Source organism: Pundamilia nyererei, unplaced genomic scaffold, assembly GCF_000239375.1.
Source record: "Pundamilia nyererei isolate P.nyererei 1_Seehausen unplaced genomic scaffold, PunNye1.0 scaffold00042, whole genome shotgun sequence".
Lineage (NCBI taxonomy): Eukaryota > Metazoa > Chordata > Actinopteri > Cichliformes > Cichlidae > Pundamilia > Pundamilia nyererei.
The window spans coordinates 2,082,271-2,103,399 of NW_005187443.1; the positions used below are offsets into that span (position 1 = coordinate 2,082,271).

The 21,129-nt window shown below is 39.4% G+C and overlaps 2 protein-coding genes across 5 annotated transcripts in view; one reads left to right on the forward strand and one right to left on the reverse strand.

Moving 5' to 3' along the window:
* On the reverse strand, positions 1-10,415 carry fam219aa (family with sequence similarity 219 member Aa). Of its 4 annotated transcripts, XM_013910381.1 has the most exons (7): positions 10,353-10,368; positions 9,405-9,651; positions 5,122-5,218; positions 4,447-4,540; positions 3,680-3,760; positions 2,009-2,084; positions 1-1,571 (listed from the first exon to the last, which is right to left on the reverse strand). In XM_013910381.1, the coding sequence occupies exons 2-7, from the start codon at positions 9,462-9,464 to the stop codon at positions 1,413-1,415; spliced, it is 567 nt and encodes a 188-aa protein (XP_013765835.1). In that variant the 5' UTR covers positions 9,465-9,651; positions 10,353-10,368; the 3' UTR covers positions 1-1,412. The 4 variants fall into 4 exon arrangements, with proteins under 4 accessions (XP_013765835.1, XP_013765837.1, XP_013765834.1 ...); XM_013910383.1 differs by lacking the exon at positions 9,405-9,651 and having other exon boundaries at positions 10,353-10,415; XM_013910380.1 differs by lacking the exon at positions 10,353-10,368 and having other exon boundaries at positions 9,405-9,715.
* The window catches only part of dnai1.2 (dynein, axonemal, intermediate chain 1, paralog 2), a 17,864-nt gene continuing 6,888 nt past the window's right edge, over positions 10,154-21,129 (forward strand). The window contains exons 1-18 of the mRNA XM_005731287.2: positions 10,154-10,242; positions 10,385-10,444; positions 10,568-10,666; positions 10,847-10,927; positions 11,203-11,329; positions 12,148-12,203; positions 12,313-12,468; positions 12,608-12,667; positions 12,788-12,913; positions 13,315-13,399; positions 13,524-13,641; positions 13,749-13,792; positions 13,957-14,204; positions 14,417-14,506; positions 14,667-14,754; positions 14,887-14,966; positions 17,978-18,126; positions 19,913-20,012. Of these exons, the coding sequence (XP_005731344.1) occupies positions 10,204-10,242; positions 10,385-10,444; positions 10,568-10,666; positions 10,847-10,927; positions 11,203-11,329; positions 12,148-12,203; positions 12,313-12,468; positions 12,608-12,667; positions 12,788-12,913; positions 13,315-13,399; positions 13,524-13,641; positions 13,749-13,792; positions 13,957-14,204; positions 14,417-14,506; positions 14,667-14,754; positions 14,887-14,966; positions 17,978-18,126; positions 19,913-20,012 (1,806 nt within the window). The 5' untranslated portion in view covers positions 10,154-10,203. The remainder of the gene's footprint in view (positions 10,243-10,384; positions 10,445-10,567; positions 10,667-10,846; positions 10,928-11,202; positions 11,330-12,147; positions 12,204-12,312; positions 12,469-12,607; positions 12,668-12,787; positions 12,914-13,314; positions 13,400-13,523; positions 13,642-13,748; positions 13,793-13,956; positions 14,205-14,416; positions 14,507-14,666; positions 14,755-14,886; positions 14,967-17,977; positions 18,127-19,912; positions 20,013-21,129) is intronic.

Sequence of the window (21,129 nt, forward strand, 5' to 3'; positions counted from 1 at the left end):
GACGAACTGCCAACTCTTTGAGCCACGATCGCCCCACAAATAAACAGTTTCTATAGAACCTGAAAATAGTGAATGGCATAAAGCACTGTCAACATATGCTACACATACAGAGCCTGTCCCCACATCAATTCTATTGTTACTCAAGTAATATGCACTCGTTTCATACTTTACAAAAAAAACGTAAAAATGAAAAGGGATGGCATGTTAATGTTCCTATCTAAAAAAAGAAGAAGAATGACGGGAAAATAGAGGGAAAATATAAGATTAAAAAAAGAAAATCAGCATCCAAGCATTATGAAATCACTTCAACATGCTTCAGAACCCTGTATGTGTGACCAACACTACATCCCTACCAATGTATTTCCCATTTCCAAACCCTTTTCTTTCTACTACTTTCCTAAGTTTATGTGAACCGTCACCTAGGGAGGCTAATGCAGACAAACACACTTTAAGTACACATTTACTCGCTGAGCTGACACTATATGGTTTCACTAGATTTACTGATATTACAGTATGTGAACCTAAATGAGATTAACTATGTTTCTGAAAGCACATTAATGTCTCCTCAGCACAAGGATGTGCTAAGGGCTCAATAAAAACGGATAAATTATCTGCACAGGCTGGTCATCTGGGCACAGTGTTAACAGGCAACATGCATTTTTCTGCTTCTTTTTTTTTTTTAACTAAATATAAAACAACGGCCCAGTACAATCTTTGTGTTAAAGATAAACATGTAAAAGAAAAAAGAAATAAAAAGAAAGGAATCTGGATTACTACTTTATTATAGCATTAGTGTTTTATCGGCAGCTGGATGATTTAGCACGGTGTTCTTGGGCTTAATCGCACACATCATGTTTGACACATATATACACAGGAAGACAAAGCAGACTGGCTGAAAGAAAAGAAAAAGAAAAACAATGGCCACTACAAAGCTTCCGATCTCTTCTTGTCCTTTGTGTACATCAGTAGAAGAAGTCATCTGCTTGGATGGGCGGATGACGCGGTAATAACAACCTGTCACCATCACACGTATTTGGTTGAGCTCCTGTCATTTTACAGTTTTTTTTCTTCACCAGCGTTGCACCATCGCGGTCTGTTTAAGCCAGAAAATCCACAAGCATGAGATGGAAGTTCAAACAAAGTCGTGTGTTTCTCTTAGAGGTAATGTTTCTGCCATCAGTCGAGTCCCTTTTGAACCAACAATGCAGAAGTAAGATGCACAGATCCTACCATAGGAGGAACATGCACAGATACTGTACATATTCAATTTTCGCATTTATAAACCCTTGGTTGTTGTTTTTTTCCCTTTGTGCCTTTGCCAGCCTTTAATTTGTCTTCCTCTGTTGCCACTCTGGTCAGTTGTTGGCCTCAGTACAGGTGGCATGGAGGAGACTGTGTAGGTGGGGTTAGTGCTACTGGATTTGACAGGCTGTGGAGGGAGCAGCCTGGCAGCACATACAAGTGGGGTTGACTGCTTTAGGAGGGATCAGATCCAGATCCTCATCATCAGGAATCTCATCAAGTCGGTAACCGTCCTTCAGGAGCTGGATGTTCAGGTCCTGGTTGATCTGCTGTGAAACCCGAAGAAACAAGTATCAGGCATCAACTTTCTATGCTGATTCTAGAAATATATAGCATAGATCAATAGAGAGAAAATAAATCTTTGTAGTCTAAATTAATAAAAAGACACACAAAGCAGAAATATAGCAGAGTACAGAGAACTTACTAATGTAATGGCTTGAGTCAAGAACCCCAAAAATATAAATAATTTATATATTTATTCTACTCTAAGTGGAAGAAATGAAAAGGAACAAATCTATCCGGATGACAATTATGGAGAAGTCATTACAGGTGAGTGTGAGTGAAAGATCGAAGACGCCAGTGTACACTTGAATGGACGCACATACGCACAGACATCTGGTGTGACAAAGGAAGTGTGTGATCACATGGCGGTTTTCGTGATTTCACCACACGATGCTGTGAAACAATATAATATGTGTATAAATACCTGGTCCCTCAGACATCTCACCTCGGCTGAGGAATATCCTGATGAGGAGTATCTGGACATGTCAAAGTCATCGTCACTGCAAGACACGACATCAGTGGTTAGACATTAAAAATGGGGTGGGGGGGCGTCGATGAAACAGTAAGTTGTAGTGATAATGAAATAGTGGGAATTGAAGCCGGTCGCAGCGGTTGCAGTATCCCGATTTATATTTTGATTACGGTTAACAGAACTCTACTGATTCGTGACTGCCCGTATCACATTTACAGCCTCTATTGGGGTTATTTATTCTCCAGATAAAGATATTTAAATTTTAAGACTTGCAAACCTCCACAGTTCCACTAGAAACTCAGAAGCTATTATCCAACACAATGCATGCAGTTTACACTACCTGAGCAGCACTTCTCTTTGAAAAGGAATTATATTAATTAAAGGTGTTATATTCATCTTTCAAAGAAAATCTGAATGTAACCTTTGAAGGGAAACACAAAGTGGTGAAATTTCCAAACTACTGGACCTCACAGAAACATTTTTTCCTAGTTTCATGTTAAACACTCTTAGTTAAGACAAAGCTGTCGTAAATCGCTTATTACAGCCTGATGAATGTCACTCATGCACGATGAGATATGCGCTCATGAGATCTGATCATTAGCATAACCAACGCCTCCATAACTACTCTATATTTAGCAGAGTCAGTGGAGGCTTTAGAGGACCAGAAACTATTACAAATGTGTGTTTGATCAGGGCTGTAGTGAGAAAAAGGAACTAAAAGTGTTAATTAGAATGCCATACAACATCTTTGGTAAGTGGTCCGTGACTAACATGAAATTTATCAAATGACGGAGATAAGAAATAACAGAATATTATAGCGTGCATTAGGTTGTGTTAAAGTGTTGAGTGATGCTGGACAAACAACAGCAGAACGACTGTGAGGCATTTGGCTGAGAGACTTTTAGGAAAAATGACTGTATCATGTATGTGGCAATGAAAAAATATGTAATTAAAAATAGTAAATTAAATTTTCTTTCATTTCTGTATCATATTTAAGCTCAAAATGTATTCAGACAAAGGTTTTGTCTATTTTTGTCCTGTTGCCTTCGTAGAGAAAGATGATATAGAGATATAGAGAGAGTAAAACAGGGAGACATTGAGTGAAGGACGTGTACATGAATCTAAAATGTGAACAATGAACAAATGGGCATCCCGCGAGGCTATGAGTCAGAGAAAGCTTGTCAGACAGAGTATATGATGCAATACATGATGTAAGCTTTGTTGGCTATCAGAGAGCTCGTTTTACAAGAGCGGGTTTGCCACATGTAGCAACACAAGGGGGTGCGAAGGGTGGGACTCATCTGTGTCAAATACTGTCCTGCTGGCACAGGGTGGATGTGAGCGCTCTCTTTGAGCTGCTTTTGCCTGTCCAAATCCTCACCCCGCTATCCTCTAATCCGGAGCCCTGGGAGAGGCTTTGCCCCTTTTTAGGATACCGGCTGTTAGGGACTCTCTCAAGTTACTCTTTGGATTAATATGCCGACGTGACAGAGAAAGGCCTACAAAAAATACAAGTTCTACAAGGCAGTTGTATTTTTAGCTCATCTGCACTCTTCCTAAAAATCTGTCTGTAAAAAAAAATGATTTTAATTAAGTCGACGTGACAACATGTACGGTACATACCTGTCTGTGTCCAGCGCTACCAGAGGCTTCTCATCTGGGCTCTGGTCTAAGGAGGAGTAGCCTTTGTTTGGCACCACCAGCCTTCAAAAGAGAATGGAGAAGAGCACACTTCTATATTAGAAATAAACTTAAAAAAAGCAATCAGCACATGTCCTTCACATTTGTGAAGAAATCTAACACAACATTACCTGCAATACCTGCAAATGTAAAAGTCATAGAATCAAATAACAGCATTTGATATTTGTGATATGTATGCCATTCATCCACCATCCATGCCATTCATTTCCCCCTAAAATGAGGCTAATCTGTAGCTTTCCAACTGCAGGCAGTGCCAGATTATCTTTCTGCCTGAGAGAATGTGGGTTAAGATCAGTGGGTAGCCTTTCTTATAGTTCCACTAATCCACCAGGGAGTGGGATTAAACAGATGCGACAGTAATACTGCGGGTTGCACTTGTTTCACTCACAATGTTTTAACACTTGTATCAGCCTTCCCACTCACAAACCACCAAATTTGCCTTTGCTAAAAAGCCCAATTGCATTCTGCTATAGCATTAAGGAGTCTGATGGCATCCCAAGCAGCCCTGCAGCAAATAAAGCCTTTTCAGAGGACGCACAGTCCTCATGTTTTGCATTTCAGGCGCTTTGAGTTTCAGACCTGAATGGGGAACTGAAGATAGAAAAAAATGCTAATGAGCGCAAAGTGTAACATTTGTGGCTGAGCGGGTCAGAATAACAGAGAAACAAACAGGCAGTGGAAGCCGCTACCTTGTCCTGGCATTCTTCTTGGGTTGTTGATTGACAGGACTTCCCACGGTGCCATTCTTCACCGATCCCTTCCTGGCAAGGTCCCTCTGTTTCTCTGGGCAACCACAGGATGTGAGGTCATCAGTAAATGCACCAATTAAGCTAAAAACACTGGCATTGTTCCTTGACTGTTTTTTTGTTTTTTTTTAAATCGAGTTTCCTGTTTTCATGTCAAAATTGCTTTATCCAAATGCAGCCTATATAATACAGTATGCCACAGTGTAGCGAACCAAGGCTACTGTGCGGTGCAAGGTCATTTTAATATGGCATCTATTAGGACTGTCCCATATCAGCCAAGTTTTGATTGGTTTTTTAGCCACACAAAAAAAATAAAAATAAAACCTCAAGGTCAACAAGAAGAAGTGGCAACACACACAGCATCCGTTAGACAGCTGGTCTCTGTAGCTATTAGACAGTAAGAAAGACTGAAAATAATAAGGAAAATAATTTCATTGACATCCAGTATAGATAAGAAATATCACATGGTGCTCGATGTTTATGGCCTCATGTTGACTTTGGATGACACAGCAAAGCAAACCTGCATACTGTGGTATCCCACAGCAAAGGTAATTGATTTCTAAATGATAAACATGAAGACATGTCATGCATTGACTTGCGGTGTGTTGACTACAATACCTATTTGGACCTGCAGCGGCGAGGGCTTGTAGTTCATGGCCACACTTTCTCCCTTAGTGTCAGGCTCTGCCTCTGAGGTGGAAGATGCTGCGGGGTCCTAGAGAAAAAGAAAGATGTGTTAGGTTGTGTTTCTTTATTTATGACTGGCATTTAACTCTTTACTGTAGAGGTATGTGAGACTGAACAAAGTCCAGTCAACTCACTCAGACGAGAGTGATTGTCTGATTTATTACTAACCAACAAAGCTGGCAAATCAGCCTGCTTTAGAACCTACTCGGGTAAAGCACCCTGGAAAGTTTCCTGCAGCCTTCTATCGCTGCTTGGATTGCAGCATCAATAGGCTTGAGTGTTCGGCCTATGTTAGCAGCTCTCTCTTTCATGTGTGAGCAAGTGGTGATTGCATGGGGAGTTGGCTGTGGGAGAACAGAGGGGGTTGCTGTTGAAGCCACACTTTCGCCAGATTGAGAGAGGGGAGCTAGGCCGCACTTGGCCTCCTCTCCTCACAGAGCTGCACATTATGTTGATCCCACAGGCCTCCCCTTGTTGCGCTGTGTGGGACTCAGTGGGCCACATGAACGAAGGCTACCAGGCATTTGGCTTTCGATAACTTTGAATACTCTCCAGAGAAACGGGTGCTATATTTAAAAAAGGCTTTAAGCAAATAAATATCTGGAGCTGAAATTTGACACTTTAAGTTAAAAAATTCATACCAGTGGTGTATCTGAAATAGCGTATGCTCCCTGTCTGAATATGCTATGACAATTTAAAATGAATAAGGAGTGGTGGATGGCTAAAACACTTACAGTACTATACCAGTTCAGGTCAATTCTAAAAGACAAATAGAGCTGATCTGTAATCATTTAGCAGAGACAGTAAATAGATTACTGTTCCTCTCGGAGAGGACATGATGCTGCGTTTTGCAATTGTAAAGAATGCAAACCAGAACCGCACCAAAATGTAATGGGTTAATATTTTTAGAATTGCTGAATAATAAAAGAGATGCTTTGCAGTTACATATCAGTCTGTTTATGGGTGAAAAAAGCTGAGTAAGCAGACAGTGCTGGCAATTATGTAACATTAGATAAGATAAACCTATTGTGCCTCATTTAAGGAGCACAGTATTCATCTACAAATTATATACAGCCAACAGTTTTGCATTTACAGTAAACACGTCTGCATTTTATTTATATATTATGCACTCTGTGCCAGTTGGACATGTAGAGCTCCAAGGACAGTAGAGCAAAGTCGATGATCTTCTGTGCTGTGTTGACGACTCTCTGGATTGCTGTCTTTTCCTGAGCAGTGCAGCTGGCAAACCTCACTGGGATGTAGCATGCCAGTGCACTTTCAATAGAGCATCTACAGAAAGACAAACAGCAGCTCTGTCCTCTGACAAGTTACAATTATGACCTCAAGAAAAAGATAAGCTGAAAGATAAAAAGCTATTTTCAACAAGTGACCCATAGCAGGTAGCTCTGCATGTTTGATTGAGGAGTTTTTACACTGGATGCCCTTCCTGACACAACTCCAAAGGGGATTTGTGTCTCCTCCCAGGATCAAACCAGGGATCTTTCACATAATAGACAAATGTGAAACAAGTGCAGCCCAATGTGCTATGGAGCCACCCGCAATGTATGTTAGATCCAAATTCCAAACAACTGTAAAACAGAGTAGTTTGTGTGTGCATTTTCAGCAGCGCAACCATTAAAACCAAAAACAAAAAATCATGAAAACTGCAATAGTGGATACGATACACACATTAAAGGAGGTTGTGAAATCACAGCACACAGATGAGGTATTCCCACCATAACAAGCACAAATATCTTCTGTTCTGTGACAGGCCCGTCCCTTAGAACCTCAGGCTTACCCACTGGATTTTTACTTTGCTTCTTCGTGCTTTCCTTCCACTACAGAAAGATGCTGTGATGTTGTACGGTCACACCGCCTGTCAAATAAATCCTTTTGAAATTTTTCAGCAGAGCCTGCCAGTGAATAATGAATAGGATTCGGTATTAAGCTGTTTGTGACAGAAATTCCTGCCACTTCTTAAAAAATAGGACAGCACAATTACAGACGGCAAGTAGCAGGTACCCACGATAAGCAAGTTAAAACAGGCCCTGGAATATGACAACCCAGAACACCTTGTATTAGGTAGAAAGTTGGCCCAAAGAATTGAATTTAACATTTCCAAACCCAAATGATAATCAAGCCATTGTGGAGGATATTAGGTGGCAATGAGATGCAATGAGATGAGATTAAATTGAACTAGACCTTATAAAACATGCATTAACCTGTTAGCAGTCGGACGTACCGCCCACGGTACATTGGATGGTTTAGGGGACTAATTGGACTGCTAAGGGGTTAAGAGCATAGATATTCCCCAAAGACCCTGTATTGACTGCTGACAACTACTGATGAAAGATTAAAGGATGATCTATGACACTTGGGGCATTATATTTATTTATATGTATGACAATAAAACATGGGCCATCGGCCTGACCTTCATCATGCATTCGCATACACATTCATTCACTCTGTCGCCCTGCTTGCAACCTCTTTTCTACCTGTGATGATGAAGTGCCACAAGGTTGCTGACACGGCATAAGCACCAAGCGATTGCTAGGATTATGCATCACGGCCATCCACTAGCCAATAGCAGCTAAGACTGATACATCAGGTGGCCTTTAAAACAACTGAATGCTTTCCTTATGCAAGGCAGTGATGACTATATTGCTGTCTCAGTGCGTTGCAGGGAAATCTTCCATAAATAGATGTAGCCTACAGTAATCACTGTCAGATGTTCTTGTGCTGAAGAGCATAAAAGGGAAGTTCTCAGGGAAGTTGCTTTTTTTTCCCACTGAAAGAAAAAATATCATATAGAAAAGGAATTAAACGGCTCAAACTTGAGTATTAACCTGATTTATTTGTGTGAAACAGAGTCCTGACAAAGAGGCAGGTGCCATGAGCATTCAAGCATCCCATTCACAATGAAGTTATTAGCATTAAAATGCACGGCCATATGTGGCTCAGTGGCTGAGATCGTGAGCTGAACTATAAAATAATATTTTTAAACCCACATCGCCTTTTACAGTTGAAAGATGAAAAGGAATACACAATGTGATTTCAAGACTTTTAGGGCACGTGCTGACCAACGCCACTGTATGCACAGCCTAAGCAGGGCCATCTCTGATTCAGCTTCACAAGGAAACCTCTCTGGATCAAACACGAGTGCAGACGGATCTGATCCTAACACAGCAAGGTGATCGCTGCTGCACAAAGCAAACGAGACTTTGTGAGGGAAGCCTGTTCTTATGTGATTTCCTCAGGGGTAGTAAGGCTGGAAAAGCACGGGTATAATGTGAACAGTATCACTTGGAGCACTGCTTTTGCCTAACCCCCTGAGGCAAACGCTTAAAAAGAAAAAAAAAGAAAAAAGGGCAGCTGTTTGAGGCTGCTTTGTTTCACATGTGAAGAAGAAGGCTTCTGTGTTAGTAATATCTGGCAGTGATGTACTGTTGATATAAAAGCACTTAAAAATGAACGCAAAACTGAACGCAGGGAATGAGACCAGTTATTCAATTTGTCAATAGTGACCACGACTTATTTCAAATCTAGAGAGAGAGAAACATTATAAGCAGAAGGAAACGGTAATGACGTAAGTTGCTGGTGCTGAAGTAAATCCATTTCAATTTTTTCTGACAGGTCTCGAAACTTGTCAGTGGGTAAAATATGCAGGGACTATCCTCTTACTTTGGGCCTGCTCGAGCCAACTATTACCACACTTCAGTCCGCAGTATGGGTATTCACGCCATCATTTGGACTCACCCATCCCGACCCAAATAAGACGTCACCAAATGACGAAATGTGAAAACAGTGAGCTGTGTCATCTATTGATGTAAACAAGCGCATACTGACGTGAATTTGAAAGAATCACGATTTCTGCAAAGTGCGCAGTTTAATTGCTTTGAGAAAAAAGTAACGGCTTGTTCATCTATCAGTTATTACATGTAATGCTAATATATTTATCGTACAGAGAAACCAACAGACGCGTTCCTTTCCTTTCCATCTATAGATGGTCGTTTTACACCCATCCCACAGAGCCAGCTTGTCCCAGAGCTCCAAATTTTTATCGGCTAGCTCAGAGGCAGATTACATGACACGGCTATCACTATAAAACCACACAGGCGACACTAAAACTTGCCCTTTTGCCTACATTATAAACTGATTTGCATGAGATTTGTATTTTGTTTTTTGGGTGGGGGGATTTGTCTTTCGTCTCTTACCAGAGGCTGTGTCTCTCCGTTAACTGGAGGCACTTGGAACCTGTCGATTTCTTCCATCATATTGCCAAAGCGTCGCAGAAAACGATGCAGGGATTTAAGCTGTACGTCGAATGTACTCGAACTATGCCAGGTTTATGGTGGTCGGCAGTCGGCATCCTTCGTTAATCAGCATGATAGCTGCTCGTTTTCTTCCATCCTGACAGAGGTGACTCGACAGCAAAACAGCAGTACCGCCCCACTTCCGGGTCTATAAATTATTCAGGCAAAAACCGTCCAATCAGAGATGAGATCCCCACTGGAACTGCGCCGTGAACCAAATTCGTTTTTTCAGTGAGAATTGCAAAGGCAAGCATACGTGCGTTTTTGTGTTTTTTGTTTTGTTTTGGAGGGGGAAGGGTGTTTGTTTGATTTTTTTTTTTTAATTTAATATAAAAAATACACTTGTTTCCTTTCCATAATAAACTCTCCTTATTTAGTATAATTATGTCAAAAGCATTCAGACCACAATTTTTTTTCCTTTAGCTGATAAAATTAGAATAATACTGCTAAAATAGTTCACTAATAAAAATGTTCAAGTGTTGTCTGAGGGACTGAACACATCCAGCAGTCTCCGGCTCTGCGCCAACCAAAACTGGTTGTCTTGACAACCTATATACAGCAGCAGGCTACGAGCAGACAGCCCCTTGTTCTTTCTTTCTTTTCTATTCTTTTTTTTTAGCTTTTAACTAGTTTAATTTTGTTTTGTTTTTCCCTTTTTTCTTTCGAACTTTCTAAACTAGCTTTAAAAATTAAATTGAAAATGCCGGTGCCTAACAACAACGCAGCGTTTGCAAGGAAGGTAAACGTCAGCTCGGTTTAGCTGGCCTGAATTAGCTAACTAGAATATTCATGGTGTAGCTTCACGGATAAGTAAAGCAATTGTTAAGGACCTACTGTAATATAACCCACCGTATAGCTGATTGTTGGTTATTTTCGCACAGGGGTCAAACGTTCAGAAGGTACCTGGAGCAAAGTCAACGAAAGCTGCCACTAAGAAAAAGGTGGGTGTGTTTATTGGATAGGTTTTGGCGTTTGGGTGACGGAAAGAGAAGAGTGATGAATATACTATATCATAACATAATGTGATTTTTATTCATAAATGTCTTCTCTATGCAACGTTACAGGATGAGGAAGAGGCTGTGGAGACGGGGACTGGATGGGAGGAGTGGTCTCAGGGAAAAGCCCTTGTGAGGCCTCCAGATCAGATGGAGCTTACTGAGGCTGTAAGAGAAGGATGGAAACACTAATTTCTCAGGTTTAAGACAACCATGTGGGCTGAACTGAAGAAATTTGCGCAGACTTTGATGCTGTTCTTTATCATTCGGTGCCTATATTAAAATTGTTAGCTATAATTAAATTAATTGTCCTTGTGTTAAGGATCTCTCTATGTTGATAATGAATAGGAGCTGAAGGAGGACATCACAAGGATTCTGACTGCAAACAACCCACACGCCCCTCAAAATATTGTCCGCTACAGCATCAAGGTAAAGAAGCTAGATCCAGATGGAAAAATCAAAATCACTGTTTACAGATGCAATGAAAGTATACAAAATACAGATTAAGATGTGGACTGTAGACTGATGATTGCTTCACTGTGAGCCTCTTACGTTTAGCATAAGAATAACTTGTTTGCCGCAAGTGTTATTTGTTTCATCTCAAATAATTTGATACAATCTATGCAGGTAGTCCCCATGCATTCGCTTCTCCTCTCTCTTTTAATTTATAACCAGACTAAACAAGCACATTTCGTTTCTCTCAGGAGCGTTCCTACAAGCCTATCAATGTTGTGGATCAGATGGCGGTTCACTGTGTTTTAGAGGGCAGCCTTGTGCATCAAGACTCTGAAGAGGCTCGTAAACTTAGAGTCAAGGAAGGCTTAGCTCAAGGTATTTACTGAAACATCCTACAACAGAGGATAATATGTATAGATTTTGCTCTACTTTATATATATGATGTATAAGATAAGTCAAAAAGTCTTTAACCACCCTGTATTTCTTTATATTTTGCAAGGGGGAAAAGACATTAATTGAACATTTATTGAAAAGGAAATGGAAATACATTATATACATATAGTAAATATAGCAGTAGGAGTAGTAGCTGTAGTAAAAACAATACTGTATTTAGTACAGTATAGTAATGGACTTCCTCCATACATAGTGTTGACGATGTCACCAAAAACTTTAAAACTGGGATTCATTACTCTATAAAACCTGTTTCCACTGATTTTTAATGCAGTTCTTGTATAAGTTGCTCCCCAGTTCCCTTGTGTTGTCAAAATGGCTTCTTGACACTTTCCACTTGTCCAGTTTTCTCTGATTTTTTTAAGGACACACTGCACACTATGCTGAGATATGGCAAGTTTTTAGCTCATACCTATTTTGGAAAATATTGCTTAAAACCACTTTAAAAACTTATGAGAAAGTCTGGCTCATTGAAAAACAAAATATAAAGAAATGACGGTTGCTTAAGGCTTTCACTCTGTAGTCAAAAAAAGAAACAAACCCAAAAACTAATGATTTATTCTCAGAATTTGTTTTTGTTGCCTGTAGTGTTATATTTTCCCCTCTGTTGTAGTTGACACTTGATGCCTCAAGGTGTCGCTTTTGCCTTGCAACATAAAATGTGAGAAATACCCTGTTTCGCAAAAAGTGAGATCCCAATAGTGAGATATCAGAGATATAATAGATTTTTTTTATGTGTCTAGAGATTGCAACAGTTGATGCCACAGCAGAGTCTGAAGGGGAGAAAGCAGAAGCCTCGGTGAAAATTTTTTTATAAAATAAATCTTTTCCTAAACGTAACTCTTTAAAGCATAAATTAGTCAAAGTTTGACTTGCGCTACAAATATCTGTTTGTTGGTTTTCCACAGGTTAATCCTGTAGTGGATGGAGGGGACGTGGAGGAAGCTGGCGATGAGGACAGACCAGACAGTGCTGTCTCCAGAATCAACAAGAAAGAGCCAAAAGTGACTAACCAGTTTAACTTCAGTAATCGAGCCTCTCAGACTCTCAATAATCCAATGAGGGTAGGTAGGAGAGGCAAAGCCAGTATTTTGTGCAATGGTTGACGTATTTGCTTTTGCATTAAAACAGTTTCAATAAGTAGATAGAGAGATTAACATAAACTCAAAAGTTTCAGTGAAGTCATTCTTAATTTCCTTGCAGGATAGAATCTGCCAGACTGAACCTCCTCCACGAAGCAGCTTCTCTGCTACTGCTAATCAGGTACTGGATTCCCTGATGTGATCAAAGGATATGTTTAGGCCACATTTGTTTTCTCTCTGTTGAGCATCAGCGAATATTTGTTCCCCTATCATTTGATGGTAATAACTCTGTTATTGGCAGTGGGAGATCTATGATGCATACGTGCAGGAGCTGCAGAAACAAGAGAAAAACAAAGAGAAGCAGAAAGGCACGCACTCACAAAAAGATAATGGCAAAAGCAAAAAGGTGATGCTGATGGAGACTCAGGTAAGTTGACGACTGAAAAACTTTACAGCCTAAACTCAACATGCATCTAATATTTGTATTTTAGCACATTTACATTTAATATGGTTTACACATTCATTTAACAATCAAAAAATCTGGGAGGTGACACAAGGTCCTTAGGGATTTTTTCAGGAAGGGCATCCGCTGCCACGGTAACCCTTTGGGAATAAAGGAGCAGACAAAAGTTGCTTTATCTTGCTGCCATACAAACCATGTATATAACACCATATTAATGCATTACTAAGGGTTTTCACTGAGCTACTCATAAAACAAAATCACTAAATGACACCATAATTTTTATGTTCTCATAATAGTCATGTTTATTGTTTATTGCATGCTTTTGCAATGTTTTCATCCAGTGTAATGTCACATTTATGTTATAGAGTGAAGATGTCACCAAATGGACCATGGCATCAAAGATCCTTGAACGAACGATCAGTCAGAATACATTTGATGACATAGCACAAGGTTTGTTTTGTTATCGTACATAACAGATAAAGAACAATGAACTACAGCCTGATTTCATAATCAAGCAAGGACATTCTCATCTCTTTTCTTCTCCTCTAATTTCTCTCCTTCTATACCGTTTCAGATTTTAAATACTTTGAGGATGCCTCTGATGAGTTTAGGGAGCAGGAGGGAACCCTTCTCCCCTTGTGGAAGTTTCAATATGACAAAGCCAAGACACTGTCTGTCACTGCCCTCTGCTGGTAGGTTGACTCACTGGCTCTAGAACGTTACCTCAGAGAGATGACTGGATTTCAATGATTGTTTGTTTCCTCTGCTGGCATGATACTGAGTCACCTGTCCTTAACAGGAATAATAAATATCAGGACCTTTTTGCTGTGGGATTGGGATCATGTAAGTTCAAAGGCAGAGAGCTGTTAGTAAGCACCTCATCTGTCACCGTCTTAGACAACTTAAATTTATCTAAATTATGTTTTCTTTCTTTTTTAAACAAATGCTGTAAATTAATAATCTATCTTTTTTTGCAAACCACTCACTTGTGTCCCTCTCTTGGCCAGACAACTTCAGTAGACAAGGATGTGGCATGCTTCTCTTCTACTCGCTGAAAAACCCTGCCTTCCCAGAGTACATCTACCCCACCAGTTCTGGTGTCATGTGCCTCGACATTCATGCACAGCATTCCCACCTGGTGGCAGTGGGCTTCTACGATGGCTGTGTGGCTGTCTACAGCTTGAAGGAGGAGGGACAGGAGCCTGTTTACAAGAGTACAGCCAAGACTGGCAAGCACACAGATCCTGTCTGGCAGGTGCGAGTGGATGGCATGACAGTGGTGGATAGGGTGACAGAAATTCAGGATGTGTGCACTGTTCAGTCTAATTTCTGTCACATCTTTGCTTACTTTGTGTCCACTTATGCATTTTGCCATTTTGAGAGCTGAAAATAGCACTAAGAACAACCTACTTTCACTAATGTCATTCATGCTACTGCAACCCAATACAGTGTACTTTTTTTTTCTAGGTCCGCTGGCAGAGTGATGATATGGACAACAACCACAATTTCTATTCTGTGTCGTCTGATGGCCGAGTTGTGTCCTGGACACTCGTCAAGGTTAGCCGAGGAGATATACATTTTGTTGCCGTATTATATCTGTAGCTTGCACTCAAATTAGGTTCAAATTTCTCATGTGCACTGAACAAAAGCAGTTTGCTTTGGCTTTTGTATTTGTATATATCTAAGGAAGAATCACTGTGTGTTTACATGATTGCAGAATGAGCTGGTTTTCACAGACATCATCAGACTGACACTGAATGGTGCAGTTTCTGAGGGCACAGAAGGTGCACAGGCTCCCAGCATTGGTAAAGCTTCACTCAAATATAGTTGTTACTGTATTGATGGTAAAAGAATGCAACATTCTTTCAGTCTGGTATATCAGGGTGGTGTCTGTAATAACGTGTCTAAATAAGGTCCTTAACGTTCTTTTTTCACAGCGTCTGGTACATCATTCGACTTCCACAAACAGATTGACTACATGTTCCTAGTTGGAACAGAGGAGGGAAAAATACACAAGGTATGTATCAAGGATTTCATGCAGGTTTTGTAGCCACATGGCTAAATCCAAGAAAAAGGCCAGATTTTGTTCACTGGTAAATGTGACCTGCTTAAAACATTGTTTAGAGAGCTGTGTGCGTGCCAACCTTGTCAGTGCTCCAAGATAATGATTGTTGAATGAAAATGACACTTCCTTCCAGATTCTCACCAGAATCACACCAGAGAAGGACTTTGGTCACAGTTACTGGAGAGGTGTTGATGGGCGCACAAGCTAGTAAACAACGGTCTGGAAAAAGGTTGCGATGAAAACTAGAAAAGGGCAATTCTCCATTTTACAACCCACATAGCATGTTTCAGTAAAACTACTTCAAGATAATAAGAGGTAAAAATCAAATTTCCATCTAACCGCCATATTAATAATAATCAGTGTATTATGTTTTGTAACGAATAAAAATAAATATATTCTTATTAACATTAATCTTTTATGGCAGTCCCTTGGTTTTTATGTTAAAAGGGTTACATATTAACTACAAAGCATCACCTTTTTGCATGGTTATTGTTCCATGCTTTGGAAATTGCGTATTGTTACATTGACAATAAAAGTAACACCTATTACTATAAAATTGTTCAGTTCTTACCACAAAGCAGATTCAGACACAGATATTAACCTAAAACTGACAAAATAGCTTTAGAATTATTCAGCTCATTTAACTATTTTAAAGAGCCATAGCAGTGGTTTTCATTAGGTATGAATCAGTAAACGTACACATTATAGCTGTGTGCGTCTATAATGTATACATTATAATTCATATGAAAATCAGATTATAAACCTTATTGCTAAACAAAGTTTATATGCAAAGATGAAGGCATTCTAAGGTATTGTAATACGTGCTACACCCTGCTATCATTCTGATCAAAGGTTGCGGTAATTTAGTTTATCTTGCTCTTGTCTGTCTGTACAACTCTTAAGGATAATCATGGCTTTACACCATCTGCCCCTATCTGTTCTGAAGGATGGTTTCTCATTTTGTTCTTGGTACACTTGGTGCTCAGGAGTAAACAACTAGACATTTGAACATGCAATTTGTTTTGTGACGATTGGGAACTTCGTAGACTTAATTTTAAGCAGTTAATGTCTCTCCTTAAGAAGAGGCTCTCTGTCCTCTTCAGACAGTTTAAGTAGTTTTGGGCTAACTGCCTCTTTCCTCTGTCCTCTATGCTGTTCCCCTGCATGGTTTGGTTGCTATAGGACATTTGCCCCCCGAATGTGAGGTGAGCTCCACTGGCAGGGGTATAAACCACTGCAGGTGGTCAGTCATCCAGGTGAAAAATATAGTGTTAAATAAATTAAATGAATGATTCTTGTTGATTTTTGTAGGGAAATACAAGTTTTCTGATGCAATCTTTCTCATTATAATTTTATTCAGTTTAACTTTGGTTTCAAAGGTTTCTACCCATTGCCCGTAAAAGGCTGATGGAGTATTGTCATCACCCCACCAGGCGGGCAGGTGGCGTGGACACCTAAGTTTGTGAATGTGATAACTTGAGAACAAGGTGACATAATGTCGGAGCTTCAAACTGATATCATAGGTGCATCTACTAAAAATTATGAGTTTGAGAGGTCAGAGGTCACCTTTTTTGAAAATCTTGTGAATGCGATAATTTCAAAACCCATAACCCTGAAGGTGAAAGATGAACATTTTTTGGCTTGGAACCACAGTTTTAGGACATCAGTAAAATGTTTTCTCAGTTTGAAACTGTTTTTTCAGTTTTCCTGGACCCTGATATTCATTTATTAGCACAAAACTGTTTAAACACTTTAGATATTAATGCAAAGAGCAAAAGTTGATGAAAATTAACATAGTGGGAAGTATCTCACATTGCCATAAAGAGAATGCAGTGTGATCATGTATGAGGATAATTTGTCATTTCTCTGTAATTACTCACACAGGCTTGTTCCCATGTTGTTCAGAAGACAGCATTGTAAAATCAAATTATTAATGATAATAAATTATTAACATTTGATCCTGAGTTTGATCCTGATCCATAAGTAAAACCAGCCATTAATTTAATGTACTAGCTGGCTGTGTTGTACTTTGACTTGATTGAATTTTTTTTACAAATTATAATACGAACAATAAGTATATACATAATTATATCCTCTACATTTTGGTCTGTACACCATGTTTCTCACCTTCCTCTCTTTGCAGACTTGCCAAAAAAAAACATGGCCTGTATGATAAAATATGTTCTGTCTCCTCAAGCTTCAAAGGTGCAGAGCCCCAGAAGAGGACAGATTACAAATCTTTCACTTAGCTGCAAGTCAACAAACAATCTACCAGCGCTCAGAAATTCAACAGTTTTACCAACACCCTATAAAGCTGGTTTTATCCCAGATTGTCTAACCTTTCCTGTCTATAAATCTGCTGCTATTCGGCTCTTTTTAAATTCCGTTCTGTCAATGCCAAACATTGAAAATCTAAAAGGTAATTCAAAGTTGAGCTAAAGTGAATTGTAATTATTACTCTAGATTAAAACAAGCTATTGTACTTGAAAGACTTTTTATATTAGCTGTCAGTGAAAAACTCTACCCAGATATGTAAAATATTCTCAAAGAAATATTCAATTTTAGGTTTTTCATAATTTCATTTTAGAAATGTAGCTCAAGTCATGGACATGTTGAAATATCTCGACAAACTTGACAAACATGGAGGTACAGACTCTTCACATGTTAAGTACATTGGAGACACCAATCAGGTATATGAATCCTTAAAACTACCACTTTTGAGTAAAGAAATGTTTACATTTTAACAAAATCAAAATATTAAAATTATTGGCTTTAATTAGATACCTTTATAGTAATGCAGTAAGTTGTTTTGTAGTTGTCTTCTGACTATTCAACAATCCTTCAGCACAGTCTTGTTATTCAAACTTTGGTATCTGAAGTTGGTGATGTCAGACAATGAAAATACTACATTTTATTTATACCATATATGTGGCCCAAATGAAGACTTTGCCTTCTTTTCTCAGTGCTCTAAGACTTACTCAAGCCAGTTTCTGGAGACCTACGATGCCCACAGCATGGCGGTGGATACCGTAAAGTGGAACTACTTCCATCCAAAGGTTTTCGTCTCTTGTAGTTCAGACTGGACTGTCAAAATCTGGGACCATACCATCAAGTAAGACTCAAACAAAGTAATACTGTAAAAGATACTTGCACCAGCTGTAAATATGACATCATTTGCACTGTAGACACTTTACACACTGTGTCTGATCTACTGGGCTTTACGGAGAATAATTTGAAAAATATCAAGTGATGCCTTGTTGATGCCAGAAGAACGAACAGTAACTCAAACAATCACTCACCCGTCACAACCAAGTTATTTGCAGTTGATGCAGATGGGCTACAGCAGCAGAAGAACACACCTGGTGACATTTCTGTCGCCTAACAGCAGGAAACTGAAGACGACATGATAATAATCTCATTCATCCTCATTCTTCTTCTAGCTGAAGGAAAATATATGAGACATTCTTTTGTGTAACAGGAAACAAATGTTGCAGTTAGTTATAGAGTAGCAGTACAAGTAAAATCTTTATGTCATCATCCTTAGCAACTCTACTAATTCGCTTAAAAATATCTATCTGTGTCTATTCAGTGAAGAAGGAAAAGGTAATTATCAGTCCTACAAGCTTTTTGTATTGTATATTAGTCTTTATTACCTCCTTATAGCCATCATGGCCCAGCATCATTTCCTGACTTTATTTGACTAATCCAAAGTGCCTCCCACGACTTGCCAACACAGGCTGCTTGAATGAATAATGATAGTAATCATCAGCCCATTATTAGAGATAGGGCTTTCAAGTATGATTTGCAATAAAGTACCCTAAAGATACAAGGGACATTGTTTTCTGGAGAAAAAAGATATGGCTAAAACAACTTTTCGTAAACTCTACCACATAGGTGGGAGGTGTGGGAGCCCTGCTTTTGCTGAGGCTCATCTATCCTGTGAAACTGTCAGAGATGTCATTAGCTATTCCCAAATGAACTCAGGTCCTTGTCGCTATATAAATGTGATGCATCAAGTCTATTAATCACATAAAAAGTCTGCAAAATATGCACTTTTGTAATTAACAACTTGGATGAAAACCTTGAATCCTGGTAGCTCTGCCTCTTCATTTACAGGAGTGTGCAGTACTATTCAGCTGTAAACAAACATCTCATAAATGACTCTGTGTCAGTTTTATTAACAATTTGCACCTTATTTTATACATATTCTACACCTAGCCATGTGCATGTTGTGCATCGAAGACTCACAACAGATTTACACTCATTGTGTCTGTCACCTAGGTAAAGTAATCAGTTACAACGGCTTCTACAAACAATGGCGAGAGAGCATCCTTTTTAGTTCCACCAGCCACGCATATTACTTCCTGCCGTAGTAAATCAAACAACAGTTACCCACATGCTGCATGCGCAAATTGTTTTAACGTGTTAGCAAAGTTACAACCTATAAAAGTGTTACTTACTTTTTGCTCACTTTCACAGACACATGCACACGCTCTCTTTCTTCTCAATATTTAAACAAGACCTGCAGGTACCCAGTTCCAACTCTTAGAAATATCTCATTTCATGATCTTTTTTCCGGTAGTGTTCCACAAGTTAATAATGAGGAGAAATGGTGTGAAGCAACCTTCTGTTTGATGTCCATACATTTTCTCTGACTGGCCCTGATTAGGCATCGGTGTCTGGAAACAGGTGGATCATAGAAATAAAGTTCTGCTTTATGTTACGAAACCAATTTGTTCTTTATGGCAACAGGTCATACCTTTACACTGAGAGTCTTTCTCTCTGTAGACTCTAACAAGTAAGTGTTCTTGTTTAAATTTTATAGACATGTTGTGTCTCATGCGGTATACTGAAAATCATATTTCCCTCTCTGATATAATGTTTCGATGTTTTTCCAGCACTCCAATGTTCGTCTTTGACCTACAAGCAGCGGTTGGGGATGTTGCCTGGTCTCCATACTCGTCCACTGTATTTGCTGCTGTAACAACAGATGGAACAGTAAGAGTCTCTCTACATTATTTCCTAAATTTTGCAACCCGCAGCATGAGCCTAATAGATTTTGCATGTTTTGGCCCAAGAAATACTCGTCTAAACTACAGTGTGTGGATTATCCTTAGCTTTATCAAGAATGCTTAATTGATAGGACTAGAAAAATGTAGATATCACAACTGTGTCAAGCTAATTGATTAACAGTGTGGTTACATATGAAATATAATATATTCATAGTTTAGAGTTGCAGAGAATGAGAACACAACCAGTAACCAAAAGCTTGTCTGAAAACTGTGATTGCAGCCACCACACGTGCTGCTTACCTGAAGTCCCTTTTTAGACTTGCACTTCTTTCCTTGAATTCAATGGCATTTGAACCTGTCAGCTGTCATCAGGTAGATGTGAAGGTTACGTATGTTCGAAACAGATTGACAAAGCCAATAACGTTAGTTATCCCATGTCTTAAGCTTGACACTTTCCAAACTGAACATGTGAGATAACAAACAGCAGCACCAGCTACCACCTGCCACCCACTTTATTATTATCCTCATAATATAGTTATAGACTCAGTTGGCTAAGCCCTCGGCCTAGCCTCAGGCAATCAAGTTTGTTCAAACACAGCTTCATGTAGCAAAAGCGCTTCCTGCTCTCCCAGTAGTTATTGATTTCAGCCAAAAGTAATTTCACTGGATGCTGTGCTGCTTATCTCCACATATTTTCTTAGTATGGCTGCAAGCTGTCCCCATCTGTTTGTCTTCACAGCCTGCGCCACATTATAAAAGTCCAGAGTGTTGTGTCTGACACATTTCCTGTCCAGCGTGCCAGTGTGAAGTCGAGTGAGAGTGACAAGGAGGAAATGAGAGATGAGCAATTTGAGAGACACCTTATGTGGCAGTGTGTGCATGTGTGTCTCGTCCTCTCCAGTGCCAGGATTCGGTCACAATATGCCCTGTAGTATGCCCACTATCATAATTATGCAAATGATTTTACATCCAAGCCCAAGTCTTGATCAGACATTTACGTGAGAAACCATCCATTTTCACACCAAATTCACAATTTGTAATCTTAGTTATACAGTGGGGCAAAAAAGTATTTAGTCAGCCACCGATTGTGCAAGTTCCCCCAC

Coding starts and splice junctions, on each gene's coding strand:
- fam219aa (XM_013910381.1), bottom strand. CDS start 9,464: ATGATGGAAGAAATCGACAGGTTCCAAGTGCCTCCAGTTAACGGAGAG. Junction 4,541..5,121: donor GCCGCTGCAGGTCCAAATAG/GTATTGTAGTCA, acceptor GTGGTTGCCCAG/AGAAACAGAGGGACCTTGCC. Junction 2,085..3,679: donor GTAGCGCTGGACACAGACAG/GTATGTACCGTA, acceptor CGTGTCTTGCAG/TGACGATGACTTTGACATGT.